This window comes from Arachis ipaensis, chromosome B3 (genome assembly GCF_059453495.1).
Source record: "Arachis ipaensis isolate K30076 ecotype BB chromosome B3, ASM5945349v1, whole genome shotgun sequence".
Lineage (NCBI taxonomy): Eukaryota > Viridiplantae > Streptophyta > Magnoliopsida > Fabales > Fabaceae > Arachis > Arachis ipaensis.
This window is the reverse complement of record NC_142438.1, coordinates 21,813,072-21,827,834: the sequence shown is the minus strand read 5'-3', so window position 1 is coordinate 21,827,834 and position 14,763 is coordinate 21,813,072. Positions and strand designations below refer to the sequence as shown.

Sequence of the window (14,763 nt, the reverse complement as noted above, 5' to 3'; positions counted from 1 at the left end):
TCAGAGACGCAGAGCCATTGGACACCGATGAGTTTATTAAGAGATACATCAAATGCCAGATTTTCTGTTTGTTGGGTTCGACCCTATTCACGAATAAGTCGACCACAAATGCCCACGTGAAGTATCTACCGTTGCTTCGCGATTTTGAGTGGATCCATACTTATAGTTGGGGGTTAGCATGTCTCGTGCATCTTTACAGGGCACTATGTCGTGCATCACAGTATGATACTAAGGAGATGAACCACTGTGGCGTCAAGATTCAAGTTACGCATAAAAGGTGGGACGTTCGTCGGTTAACTAACTGTGGGATGAACCACTACATTCTCCGCTGCTGTCTCGACTCCCACATTACCATCCTCGTCTTCGTCGCCGGCTTCATAAGTGGTTTCGAAGTCTTCTTCGTTGTCACTGTTCATTCCTTCGTATACTGTAACTCTATCATCCTCTATATCTAAATCATTTTGAATCTCATTTGCCTTTACGTCTTCAAACTCAACATACAGCTCAATCTGTGGCTGTCGCATCTGAGTCTGCCGGTGAATTTGGAACATATTTTGCATACTTGCTTCGTTAATGATCGGCATAATATCAAACTGTATTAGACCACCAAAAATTATAACTAGATTCCGGTACAAAATACTACTCACTCTCCTCAACATACCATTCTCCATGCTTTGACAGAGGTCATTCTAAAGCTCCATCAACGTCATGGTGCATGGAACCACAAATGAAAACGGATTCTGACACACAAACCTCACTCCTTCATAAGTATTCCGTATAATCTCACTGTTGCGATACACTACCAAGTTTGCGGTACCCTCTATTACACTAACAACACAATCAAAGAACACTCTTCGGCTTGGTTTGGTAAAACTTTTCAAAGATGTGCTTGTACTTTTTAAAAGCTCAAGCTCCTCGTTTTGTATTTGGTAAATAAAAAAGATCATGTGCCTGTACTTGTAACTTTTAAAAAATCGAGGTACTTTTGAAAGCATCTAAGGTAGAGTTTTTTAATGTTGGTTTGTGCTTTTTCAAAATTTAAAAGTCTAATATAATCTCATATGTTAACTAATTTTCAAATTTAATACTTACATTTATGTCTATTATAGCATTTTAAAATTTTAAAAGCTATTTTACCAAACGCAATTGTTGTTGCTTGTATTTATTGAAAGCTATTTTTAATTTGATTTATCAAACATAAATGTTACAACTTTTAAAAAGTAAAAGCTTTACCAAACTAAACCTTCCTCGCAATAAAAATAGTTCTGAGATTTGCCCTATATAGAGGGGAGCATTCAGCACGCCACCCACGTATTGAATCGTCAGCCAATGACAGTTTGCCACGTGTAACACGCCCTCCCCCCTCTCCCAGTACTGATTCAGCACGCCCCCCATGTACTGTAGTTCTATGCAACCAGACTTCGCCACGTGTAACACGCCGTCCACCGTGCTGACTCAGCACGTCCTCCCATGTGTTGCAGTCCCATGCAACTAGACTTCGCCACGTGGCAATCACGCCTCCTCCCCCCTCCCCCCTTGCTGCATTCAACACGCCCTCTATGTGTTATGACTTTCATGTGACACGTCCATTAATTGATAAATACACTCACTGCACCTATTTCTAGCTAAAACATCAATAATAAACCCATAACCAAATTTTTTAACCTTATTATCTCTTAAATAAAATATTTTTTTTATTTTTCGTTTTTATAAATTGCTATGATTTGTAGTGTCATTCTCTCCTCATAAACTACTATGACTTATAGTGTAGTTTATGTCATGTCATTTTCTCTTCATAAATCACTATAACTTATAGTAATTTATGCCAGGAATTATTTTTCATATGGAAAGCTTGTTGGTGTTTTGGCTGAATATTGGGGAGTGGGGGTGTTTTGTCGGTCTGTGAAGGTCACGGTCAACACGCAGAGGGCGTCGTACCGCTGCTTGTCAGAAGCTTGTCAGCACCCCAGCAACACGCCGGAGGCGTGGTGACGCGGGACGCATGCAACTCCCTGGCAGCACCCAGGGGGGCGTGGTGGAGCAGGCTTTATAGATTCCCAATGTGCTCAGCAACACAGGGTGGGCGTGTTGGAAGCTGCCTACATGCAGGGGACAGCTCTTTCACCCTAGTAAACAGCAAATGTTGCTCATGGCGCTATAAAAGAGCCTACCCACCCCCGGTATATGCATTAGTTAGAGTGTGTTAGTGAGAGAAGGGTTGTTATTGGTTTTTGTTAGAGAGAGGAAGGGGGATTCGAGGAAACAAAGAAGAAGAGTGAGAAAAAAATAGGAAAAAAATATTACTTTGTATTTATTTTAAAAAATGGTTCGTAATTATACCGTTCTGAAGGAACATATTATAAATTATTTAGATCATCCAATTTATGTAAGTTGGTAAATTATATTTTTATTGTGTATTTAAATTTTTTTAATTTTTGTTATTTAACCTGTTAGAATATAATTATTTTGTTATTTTTGGATTAATTTTCTGTTATAAAAATATTATAATGGAATATATATTTTATAATTTTTGTTATGAATATACTAATGAATAAATAAATATTCGGAGTTTTTAGAAATAAATATGCATGTGGAACATGTATGCTCAAAATTTTAATATATAAATATTAAAATAATAAATATATAAATTGTTACGGTCCTGGACTTCCGCGGGTCAACCCGACCCGAGCTCCACCCGGTCCGACCACATACCTCTCAACCGACCCGGACACGCGTCCCGTACGGCTCTCTCACAGCTATAGGACTGCGTCCTTGGGAATCTGGGCCTGCCCTCCAGAGGGGCCCAATACTGACATGTATATAAGGGGAAGACTGGCTCTTCCCCCGAGGTACGTCATATCCCTACACTACACTTACTCCACCTGCACGTATTCTGACAAGAGCGTTGGAGTGTCTTTGCAGGTGACATCCCCCCTCACACAAAGTGCTCGGGACCTCGCGCTCCCGGACTGGAAGACCGTGATCAGACGAGCCCCTTCCTTCATCCCTGAACCTGACCTGAACCGTCCGGTAACCGACCTACCGAACATTGGCACCGTCTGTGGGGACTCGTCCATGGACTTCGTACTAGTCCAGACTGGGACTGGCAGCGAGGCCGCGCCTCCCGTGCTTGGGGGAGGCGCCGTTTCGACAGAAACCCGACAACAGCAGAGGTCGCCTCCGAGGGACACGACGCAGACTCACGAAAGACGCCCCTTCGGAGGTACTGGCGACAACCATGCCAGGATAATGCAAGAGTTGCGCCATAGGATGCAAGACTTAGAGCGCCGGCTAGCCGAGAGAGAACGGGACCAACGCACCCCGGAGCGGAGCCCCACCCGCTCCCGTTCAAGGAGCCACTCGAGGCGCTCACCCAGCCCCCAATACGAGTCGGAGAGCACCGGGGGACGGGGACGAGCCAGAAGAAGGAGTCGGGACCCCATCATTTACGCTCGACACGAGAGACGGCGGGCGTCGAACAGAGGCGAAGAGGACGCCCGTCGGGAGAACGACGAGCCGGGGAGAACTACCCGGGGACCAGTGATAATAGGAGCGACCCCTTTCCACCGTTCTGTGCTCGAGGTCTGGCTGCTGAAACACTTCGACAAGCCAACGGACATGAAGTATGATGGAACACAAGATTCACTGGAACACTTGACGGCCTTTGAGGCCAGAATGAACCTGGAAGGGGTAGGAGACGAGGTCAGATGTCGTGCCTTCCTGGTCACCTTGGCAGGCCCAGCGATACGGTGGTTCAACAACCTCCCGCAGGGCTCAGTGACTCAATTCTCCAACATTAGCCACGCCTTCTTGGCTCAATTCACGACCAGGATTGTCAAAGCCAAACACCCGATCAATCTACTAGGGGTGACACAGAGACCCGGAGAGCCGACCAAGAAATACCTGGACCGTTTCAATGACGAGTGCCTGGAGATTGACGGTCTAACGGACTCGGTAGCAAGCCTGTGCTTGACGAACGGGCTCTCGAATGAGGACTTCAGGAAACACCTTACCACAAAGCCCGTTTGGACAATGCAAGAGATCTAATGCGTAGCCAAAGAGTACATCAACGACGAAGAAGTCAGCCGAGTCATGGCTGCCAATAAACGGCAGCCCGCCTACAACCAAACACGACACTATGAAGGCAGAGAGAGACCAAAGGAACACGCCAGGGACGGCGGCCCGAGTAAAACACCCAAACCGTTCCCCCGAGTTGGGAAGTTCACCAATTATACCCCCCTCACGGCACCAATCACCGAAGTTTACCAGCAGATAGCGGAAAAGGGGATATTGTCAAAGCCCCGACCTTTGAAGGACAGAACGGGAGGAAACAAGAACCTCTACTACGAGTACCACAAGGGTTACGGACACAAGACCCAAGACTGTTTCGACCTAAAAGATGCCCTGGAACAAGCTATCAGAGATGGGAAACTTGCCGACTTCTCCCACCTTATCCGGGAACCAAGAAGACGCAACCAGGACCACGATAGCGAAGACAGATCCCGGTCGACAAGGCGACGGCAGGAATCAGAGGGTGACGACCACGGCCTTACAGTGGTAAACGTGGTAACGGCCAGAAATACCGCCCCAAGGTCAAAGTCAGTACAGAAAAAAGACGCCAAAGTCCTAGCGGTCTCCACCTCGACTGTTAGAAGTTTCCGAAGTACCCCGCCCATCTCCTTCGGCCCGGAGGACCAATGGTTTGACGAGGCACCGGAAAGTCCGCCCATGGTCATCACGGCCAGGGTCGGAACAGGCCTCGTCAAACGAATCCTGGTAGATACGGGGGCAGACTCGAACATCATGTTTCGAAACGTTTTCGATGCCCTGGGACTAAAGGACGCCGACCTGACGACCCACCAGCACGGTGTGGTAGGGTTGGGGGACCACTTCATCAAGCTGGATGGAATCATCTCACTCCCGACCTCTGTAGGACAGGGGCAAAAACGACGAACAGTCATGGCGGACTTCGTGATATTACGAGACGCCACAGCCTATAACATCATTCTGTGGAGAAAAACCATCAACGACCTGGGGGAGGCCATCAGCACAAAGCTGCTGGTGATGAAGTTCGTCACCGACGACGGATCCATAGGATCCATCAAAGGCGACTTGGAAACGGCGGTCGCTTGCGACCACGCCAGTCTCTCTCTCAGGAAAAAGTCCAAAGAAGCATCTGGGGTCTTCCTTGTTGACTTGGACGCCAGGATAGACGACAAACCCAGACCAGAGCCAGAAGGAGACTTGGAAAAATTCAGGGTCGGCGAGGAGGACGATAAGTTCACATTCATAAACAAGAACCTCCCCCACGAGATGAAGGAGCCTTTGATGGAAATGATCAGGGCTAATGCCGACCTCTTCGCCTGGACGCCTGCCGATATGCCCGGAATAGATCCCCAGCTCGTATCGCATCATCTAGCCGTTAAGGCGGGAACCAAGCCAGTGGCCCAGAGGAGGAGAAAAATGTCCCAAGAAAGGGTAGAAGAGGTAGCCAGGCAGACGGCCAGCCTCCTAGAAGCAGGATTCATCCGAGAACTGGACTACTCGACCTGGTTGTCGAACGTGGTCCTGGTTAAAAAACACAATGGGGGATGGAGAATGTGCGTGGACTACTCTGACATGAATAAGGCGTGTCCCAAGGATTGCTACCCCCTACCTAACATCGACGCACTCGTCGACGCAGCGGCGGGGTACCGGTATCTGAGCTTCATGGATGCCTACTCAAGATATAATCAGATACCGATGCACCGACCCGACGAGGAAAAAACGGCATTCATAACGCCAGGGGGATCTATTGTTACAAGGTAATGCCTTTTGGCCTGAAAAATGCTGGGGCCACGTACCAAAGGCTGATGAATAGGATATTCAGTGAACATATAGGCAAAACAGTAGAAGTCTACGTGGATGACATACTCGCAAAGACCACACGACCCGACGACCTCCTGAGCGATCTTGATGGCATTTTTTCCTCCCTACGGCAACACGGCATGAGGCTTAATCCGCTCAAATGCGCGTTTGCCATGGAGGCCGAAAAGTTTCTGGGATTCATGATTACTCAAAGAGGAGTGGAAGCCAACCCCGAGAAGTGTCGAGCAGTTCTCCAGATGAAGAGCCCAGGTTGTATCAAAGACGTCCAATGACTTGCCAGGAGGTTAACGGCTCTATCCCGATTCCTCGGCGCGTCAGCAGCAAGAGCTCTGCCTTTCTTCAATCTAATGAAAAAAGGAATGACGTTCGAATGGACCCCAGCATGCGAAGAGGCATTCAACCACTTCAAGCAGATCTTAGCGGCACCACCGGTCCTCAGAAAACCCAAGGCCGGAGAACCGCTCTACCTCTACTTATCAATAACCGAGGAAGCACTTGCCGCGGTGCTCGTTAGAGAAGAAGGGAAGACCCAACAACCCGTTTACTTCGTGAGCAGGGTCCTCCAAGGACCAGAATTGAAATACAGCAAACTGGAAAAACTGGCGCTGGCACTCCTAATCTCTTCCCGAAGGTTAAGACAATACTTCCAGAGCCATCGTATAGTCGTAAGGACGGATCAGGCGATTCGCCAAGTGCTGCAAAAACCTGACTTGGCCGGTAGGATGATGACCTGGGCCATCGAGCTTTCCCAATACGACCTACAATATGAACCCCGACATGCAATCAAAGCCCAGGCAATGGCAGACTTTCTGGTAGAAGTGACGGGGGAGCCCCCCAAGGAAACGGGCACACGGTGGAGGCTCCACGTTAACGGGGCCTCCAACCAAACGTTCGGGGGAGCAGGGGTCATCCTAGAAAGCCCTGTAGGGGTCATCTATGAGCAATCGACTAAGTTCGAGTTTCCAGTGTCGAACAACCAAGCAGAATACAAAGCTCTCTTGGGCAGACTAATACTAGCTCGGGAAGTCGGAGCGACAAAGGTCGAAGTATGCAGCGACTCACAAGTTGTCACCTCACAGGTGAACGGAAGCTACCAAGCCCGGGACCTCCTCCTGCAAAAATACTTGGAAAAGGTTAAAGAAATAACGAGTCAGTTCCAGGAGGTCATCATCCAACACGTCCCACGAGAAAGGAACACACGGGCGGACCTCCTGTCCAAGCTGGCGAGCACAAAGCCAGGGTCGGGTAACCGGTCCCTTATCCAAGGCATGGTGAAGGAACCGACGGTCGCCCTCCACTTGACGAAGTCGAGCCCCTCATGGCTAGACCCCATCACCAACTTCCTGGAACTCGGCAAGTCGCCTGAAGATGAGAAAGCAGCCAAAACCTTAAGAAGAGAGGTGGCTAGGTACGCAATCATACAGGGACAGCTATTCAAAAAGGGACTCAGCCAGCCCCTATTGAAGTGTTTGCACCCCGACCAGACAGACTATGTGCTTAGAAAAGTCCACGAGGGGTGTTGCGGACACCACATCGGGGGCAAAGCCCTAGCAAGGAAGCTCATCTGAGCAGGATACTACTGGCCGACAATGATGAAGGACTCAAAGGAATTTGTTAAAAAATGCATAAAGTGTCAACAAAACGCCAACTTCCACAAGGCACCGGCCTCCGAGCTAAACTCTCTGACGACTACTCGACCTTTCGCACAATGGGGAATCGACCTCCTGGGGCCTTTTCCGGTCGGCCCAGGACAAGTCAAATACCTCATTGTCGCCATTGACTACTACACCAAATGGGTGGAGGCTAAACCGCTGGCTACGATATCGTCCTCCAACTGTCGGAAGTTCATGTGGAGGCAGGTGATAACCCGTTTCGGTATCCCGGAGGTCGTTATCTCAGACAACGGGACCCAGTTCACGGACAAGAAGTTCATGGAGTTCCTCTCTGGCCTAGGGATAAAGCAGAAGTTCTCCTCGGTAGAACATCCCCAAACAAACGGGCAGGTAGAAGCTGCAAACAAGGTCATCCTTCTTGGTCTAAAGAAGCGCCTAGACAATAAGAAAGGAACATGGGCTGACGAACTCGCCTCCGTCCTATGGTCTTACCGGACAACTGAGCAAAGCGCTACGGGGGAAACTCCCTTTCGCCTAACATACGGGGTCGATGCGGTAATACCCGTCGAAATCGACGAACCGAGCCCCCGACTACTACTCGCGGGCATGAGCGAAGCGGTCGAAAAGGACCTGGTTGAGGAAACAAGGGAAATGGCTCACCTATCAGAAACGACGCTGAAACAAAGAATAGCCCTGCGTTACAACGCAAAAGTCCTCAAACGAGATTTTGAGGAAAGGGACCTCGTCCTGCGACGCAACAACATCGGCATCCCGACCCCAGGGGAAGGCAAGCTGGCGGTAAATTGGGAAGGTCCCTACAGGGTAAGGGAAGTACTCGGCAAAGGCGCTTACAAGCTAGAAAGACTCGACGGCAAGGAAATACCCAGAACATGGAATACGGGTAGCCTAAGAAGGTTCTACTCATGACCAGACGACTCGCCGACCTGAGAACCCAAGCAAATTGTAAATACTCGCCTTGTTCGCATGATGATCTATCTTTTTATTTTATCAAATACTCGCCATATTGATTAATTTGTTTAGCTAACGACTAACTCATACTTGCCAAAAATTTTCGTACTTGTCCACTACTTTCCCACGTGCGCCGCACACGAGCGCCCCTAAAACGGCAGACCGGGACTGATCACCCCGGGGCCATCTTCCTCACGGCCAAAGCCAACTACGACGACAACACGACCACGGCGATCCAAGCCATAACAAACATAAAACGGGAAAAACGGGCACGAGCCCACCCCCAAAAGAAACAACGACAGCAAATATAGCAAACGGCAACTCGGCCAAACGACTAAATAAGCATAACTTACAAAGAGTCAAAACAAAAACGAGCAATAAGTTGTTCAGCAAATGCATTACAAAATATCCTAAGTTACAAGACCTCACTTCTTCGGCATGTCAACAATCTTTCCGTCCTGGATAGTCTTGAAAACACCAATTGACGACATGTCGAAATCAGGAGCTGCGATCTTTAGCTGAGCCTTCAGGGCATCTTCGGTCGTCGAGATGGCGTTCTTCCCTTACTCCCTGGTCACCTTAAGCTTCTTCTTAAGCTCTGCGGCTTCGGCTTTAGCGGTTTTCGCCTCTGAGACGGCCTGCTCCCGCTCTTTCTCCAAGGCGGCAACCCGACCCTGAGCGGCATTCAGCTGACCCTCCAAGGTCATCTCACGCTCAAGAAGCTGGGCCACGGTCTCATCGGACGCCTTCAACCTCTCCGCAACAAATGACGCTTTCTCCTCAGCAGCGCTAAGCTTTCCCCCCATCTCGGACAGCTGACCCTGGAGAAGCTCAACTTGGGCCTTGAAGTCATTGTTCGCCTTAACAGAGGACTCAAGCTTCCTCCGGAGCGCCTCCATCCCCGATAACTCGAATTCAGCCTTCCGAGCTATCACGGCCCCATGAAGCAAGGTGCGGTACATCCACCTCGCCTGCCCAGACAGCTCGGTCTCGTGAAAATGCTCCTCGGTCCCGGGTATCAACTGTGAGTCAATAAACTTGGTAGCATCAAAGTTCCTTTCCATTATGGTAAGGGCCCCTTCCGGGCTGGAAGACATCCTTCGCTTCTTGGGAGTATGGATGAGCTCCACGTCACTATCCAGCTGGGGGTGAGAGACGCGTGCCCTCCAGCGGGCCCTTCCTCACGAGTAGGGAAAGCTTGGACCCCTTCAGCTTGTTTCCCTGACACGTCGGCATCCTGGGGAGAAAGCACAGCCTGATTCTCTTTCTCCCCTGAAGGATCCTCTGACTTACCGGCATCCTTCTCTTCGGAATTCTCGTCGTCACTTGCTTCAAAAAAGGTCTTCATTAGATTCTCAAGACCAGTCACGGTGGCAAACATTTCCACTGCAACAAACAACAGGCGCATTAGTCGTTAGATCGGGAAAAGAAAAACAACAACAAAGAAACATAAGCAAACAACTCACGAATATAGCTCCTGGCGGCCTCCCGTTCACCCATAAGAAGATGAGGGTTCACAGGGTTCTTTTCAAAAATGGCAAAAAGTACGTCAGCTATTTGCTTATCTATAGGCGACAACCTCTTGTACGTCACCTTGATGAAAGGATTCGACCCCGCACCAAAACTCCAATAAGTCTGGATAAGGCGCTCCCCCTCTAACGACAACCAAAAGGGGTGACGACCTTTGACAGGACGAACTTTGAAGTACTTATCTTTAAAGCCATGGTAGGAGTCCTCAAAAAGGCCAAAAATTCTCCTACCCTGAGCAGAACGGAAAGAGAGAAACCCTTTCCTCGCCTTCCCCTGTTTGGAAGGGTTGGTAAGGTTGAAATAGAAGAGGAAGACGTCCACCGAAACCGGCAGCTCCAGGTGCTCGCAAACCATTTCGAAGCAGCGGATTGAAGCCCAGCTGTTCGGATGAAGCTGAGAAGGGGGGACGGATATCCGGTTCAGCAGCGCCATTTGAAAGTCGGAGAACGGTATCCGAACGCCAACTTGTGTGAACATGGACTTGTAAAACCAAATCCAATCAGGGACACGAGGAGAGTGGAAGTTGAGCTCATAAATACGCTCATGGGGGGCAGGGACAATGGCCTCGTAGTTGGCCTCCTCGTCAGTCCCCCCACACAAGTAGCTGGCTTGCCGGAACTCGGTCAACTCCTCCAAATCCATTTGGTTGGGCGAACTCCTGATATCGTCAGTCACCCAGGCGTACGGGTCGTAGGCCGCGCCAGATCCAGAAGACCGGGAAACAATGCGAGGCATACCTACATCGGGGTACCACTCTGTTAGACTATGAGGTCGGGAGTCCACAAAAACCCAGAAACTACGCCTTTTCAAACTCATGGCCAAGAACAGTCAAAAACTACGCCTATCACGCAAATCACCCAAAACCTACCCAGGAATGGTACCCCTCCCTTAATTCGTCTACCCCACCATTGGAAGGCCATTCGGCTAAAGTAAACCAAGCATGCAACAATCGCAAACAACAACTACGCAGCAGTAAAATATAGCATAAACACAAGGGAAGAGGAAGCAGAAATTACCTGAGTTGGTTGCAGGAACTTGAGAGGAAAAAGAAGGCACGAGAAGGCTTGAACAGGGAATTTTGGATATCAGGGAGAGAGGAAAGTGAAAATGGCAAGGGTAGGAGAAAAAGAGAAAGAAACTGTTTAAAAACCACCACAAGGAGCGCGAAAAGAGATAGGGACAAAATGGTATTTACGCACGGGGTTTTAACCCATTATGAGCATTTAACGCTCAGCACGAAGAACGAAGCGGCGAACGAACGACTCAGCAGACCAAGGGACACGCGCACAAGAAACGCGCCTCTCCCACGGCCAGCCGACTCGGCGACAACACACGAACAAGGACATCACACACCACCGATCGCCTCACGACCATCACTGGCGCGTCGGGGGCACTGTTACGGCCCTGGACTCCCGCGGGTCAACCCGACCCGAGCTCCACCCGGCCCGACCACATACCTCTCAACCGACCCGGACACGCGTCCTGTACGGCTCTCTCACAGCTATGGGACTGCGTCCTTGGGAATCTGGGCCTGCCCTCCAGAGGGGCCTAATACTGACATGTATATAAGGGGAAGACTGGCTCTTCCCCCGAGGTACGTCATATCCCTACACTACACTTACTCCACCTGCACGTATTCTGACAATAGCGTTGGAGTGTCTTTGCAGGTGACATCCCCCCCCTCACACAAAGTGCTCGGGACCTCGCGCTTCCGGACTGGAAGACCGTGATCAGACGAGCCCCTTCCTTCATCCCTGAACCTGACCTGAACCGTCCGGTAACCGACCTACCGAACATAAATATTTAAAAATATATTGTTATTAAATATTAAAAAATAAATATTTTGACGTTTGGAAAAAAATCAGTCATTTATATTTATTTAAAAATAAGTGTATATAATATTTAAAGAAAAAAGGTTAATATATAATTTTTTTATTATTTTTCTTAGAATAAATTATTTTTCTGTGAGTTTAATTAATAAACGGTTTGTATATTAATAAATAAATAGATACACTTTTTAAATAAATATGCTAATATTTGTTAATTATTTTAATAAATAAAATATTAAAATAAATATAAATATTAATAAATGAATACATACACTTTTTAAATAAATATGCTAATATTTGTATATTAATAAATGAATATTTATTGTTTATCTAATCTAATAAATATATTTTTATTGATGTAGTCTAACAGAAATTTGTTGGTGCGTAAACTGGATCTGCTACAGACGTGGAACCAATGGTCGAAAACTACTTACGCACTACGGGATTCTACCACGTATCTAGGATTGAGGTGATAAGATGATTTCACCCCTTATTAGCTGCTCTGGTTGAAAGGTGGAGGCTGGAAACTCACACTTTTGTATTGCCGGTGGGTGAGGTTACAGTGACATTGGAAGATTTCACTCATATTTTTGGCCTACCTATTGATGGAGAGCCTGTGAGTCGATGGACTGATAGTAGTAGCGACTTCCTGCAGAGTCAAAGCATCGCAATATTCGGTAGTGAACCAGTAGCCAGTCAATCTTCAAAATCCTATATAAAGCTGGGTTGGGTTCGACGTATCAGAGACGCGGAGCCGTCGGACACTGAAGAGTCCATTAGGAGATACGTCAGATGTCAGATTTTTTATATGTTAGGGTCGACCCTATTCGCGGATAAGTCGACCGCATACGCCCACGCGAAGTATCTACCATTGCTTCGCGATTTCGAGCGGATCCATACTTATAGTTGGTGGTCAACATGTCTCACACATCTTTACAGAGCACTATGTCGTGTATCACAATATGATACAAAGGAGATGGATGGCCCTTTTAATCTGTTGTTTGTTTGGGCATGGGAGCGAATGCCATGTATTGCACTCGTACCGAGACATACCCTTCCACCTGCTAAGATACCAGTTGCCATGAGGTAATAATTCTTAGTTTAGTCATGCGTTATATTCACTATGCATGTTTTATTTACGGTTACTTATGTAAATTTTTTCAATGTATCATATTTCAGGTGGAGTCATTCAGAACGGACCACAGTGTAGTTATCGAAGACCGTAGCGAGATTTAGGCATGATATAGACTACATGGAAGAGGTAAAAATTTATTGTTCTTGTGATTCCTAGTTCCAAACGTTAATGTTAGGATTCTAATATAGCAATAATATATGGCGGTTTGAGTGGCGGTCATACGAAAGATTGATCATACCCGACGAGTTACATGGACATCTTGAGGTGTGTGGCACTTTTCCGCGTAAAAAGTTCATTTAACCGATAATATGTTGCTCGGATCAGCGCCACCACAGGTAGATTACGGGCACCCTTCAACACTGAGTTAATGCACTCGACAAGGTTCATCGTCATATGGCCCCATCGATGTCCCTCGTCGAATGCCAATACCCAATGTCTGAGCCCAATGGCATTGCACCACCTGGCATATGCCTCGCCTCGCTCTTCCAACCTCTTATAGTTGATGTTGTACTCCTCCACCGTTCTTGAATACCCTATATTGACAACAAGTTTTTGCAAGTGAGGGACTTTGAATGCCCTTAGGAAGTTGCTGTCGATGTGCTTTATACAAAATATCCACCATGCTCTTGGAGGTTGCCAGTCACCTCCGGAACGATTTACTGCTGCCCGGATTGACTCATGTCGGTCTGAGATTATACCCACACCATCCTTTCTAACAATATGCATCCGCAGATTCCTGAGAAAGAAGTGCCACGCATCAGCTGTCTCCCCTTCCACCAAGGCAAAAGCGATAGGCACAATGTTCTGATTCTCATCTTGTGCAACAGCAACCAGAAGTGTATCTTTGTATTTTCTGTATAGGTGTGTGCCGTCAACCTGAACTAGGGAATTGCAATGCCTGAACGCCCTAATGCATGGATTGAAACTCCAAAATACGCGATGAAGTATTTTTACATCGTGCGCCTCCTCATTCCAGTTGTACAGTGGTCGTGTTTCTATTTGGACAGTTGAACCAGGCATCTTCTAAACCATGACTGAGAGCCACCATGCAAAGCTTGTTAAGAATCCTCCCAACCACCGAAAACTTTGGCTATGGACTTCTGCTTTGCCAACCAAGCCTTTTGGTAACTGATGGTATAGTTGAACCTTGACTGGACTTTCGCTATTATAGATTTCACCTTGATGGACGGGTCAGTCTCGACCAATGGCCTTATAGCCTCAGCAACTATATTCGAGTCCAACTTGGAATGATCCTGTGAAATCATTCCCATTGTGCACATGTGCCTACCGTTGTATCTGCGTATCTCCCAACAACTTTTTTTCTGTATCAAGCTGGCTTGGATAAGCCAGTCGCACCCACACCCATACATCTTGCATTTTGCATAGAATGTCTGTGGCTCAGACTCATACACATCGTAGTCAACTGCTCTAGAGATAGTGTAACTTCTAATTGCTGCGACGACCGACTTTCTAGAATTGTATTCCATTCCAATCTGGAACTCTCCGTCCTCAGGATCAGCAACACCTACAGAAAGCAAAAATCATCGTTCATTAATCAATCCAAAGTATAATGAATAAAAACGTATTATTCAGTCATCACGTACCTATGTTTGCATATTCGGGAAATTCCGGTGTATGCATGGCGTCGAGATCCAAGTCACCCATGAACGGTGGAACATTCATCGGTTGACTGCTCGAGGGATGAACCACTACATTCTCCGCTACTGCCTCAACTCCCACATCACCATCCTCGTCTTTGTCGCCGGCTTCATAAGTGGCTTTGAAGTCTTCTTCGCTGTCACTATTCATTCCTTCGTAT

The 14,763-nt window shown here is 47.7% G+C and overlaps 1 protein-coding gene across 1 annotated transcript; it reads right to left on the bottom strand.

Moving 5' to 3' along the window:
* Positions 1 to 13,190: 13,190 nt before the first annotated feature.
* Positions 13,191 to 13,964, bottom strand: LOC110269407 (uncharacterized). The gene has a single exon (XM_021117213.1). It carries the CDS (start codon positions 13,962 to 13,964, stop codon positions 13,191 to 13,193), a length of 774 nt encoding a protein of 257 aa, XP_020972872.1.
* Between the last annotated feature and the right edge of the window lie 799 nt (positions 13,965 to 14,763).

What these genes read in the sequence shown, in the direction of transcription:
- LOC110269407 (XM_021117213.1), bottom strand. Translation starts at nt 13,964, where the DNA reads ATGCCTGGTTCAACTGTCCAAATAGAAACACGACCACTGTACAACTGG.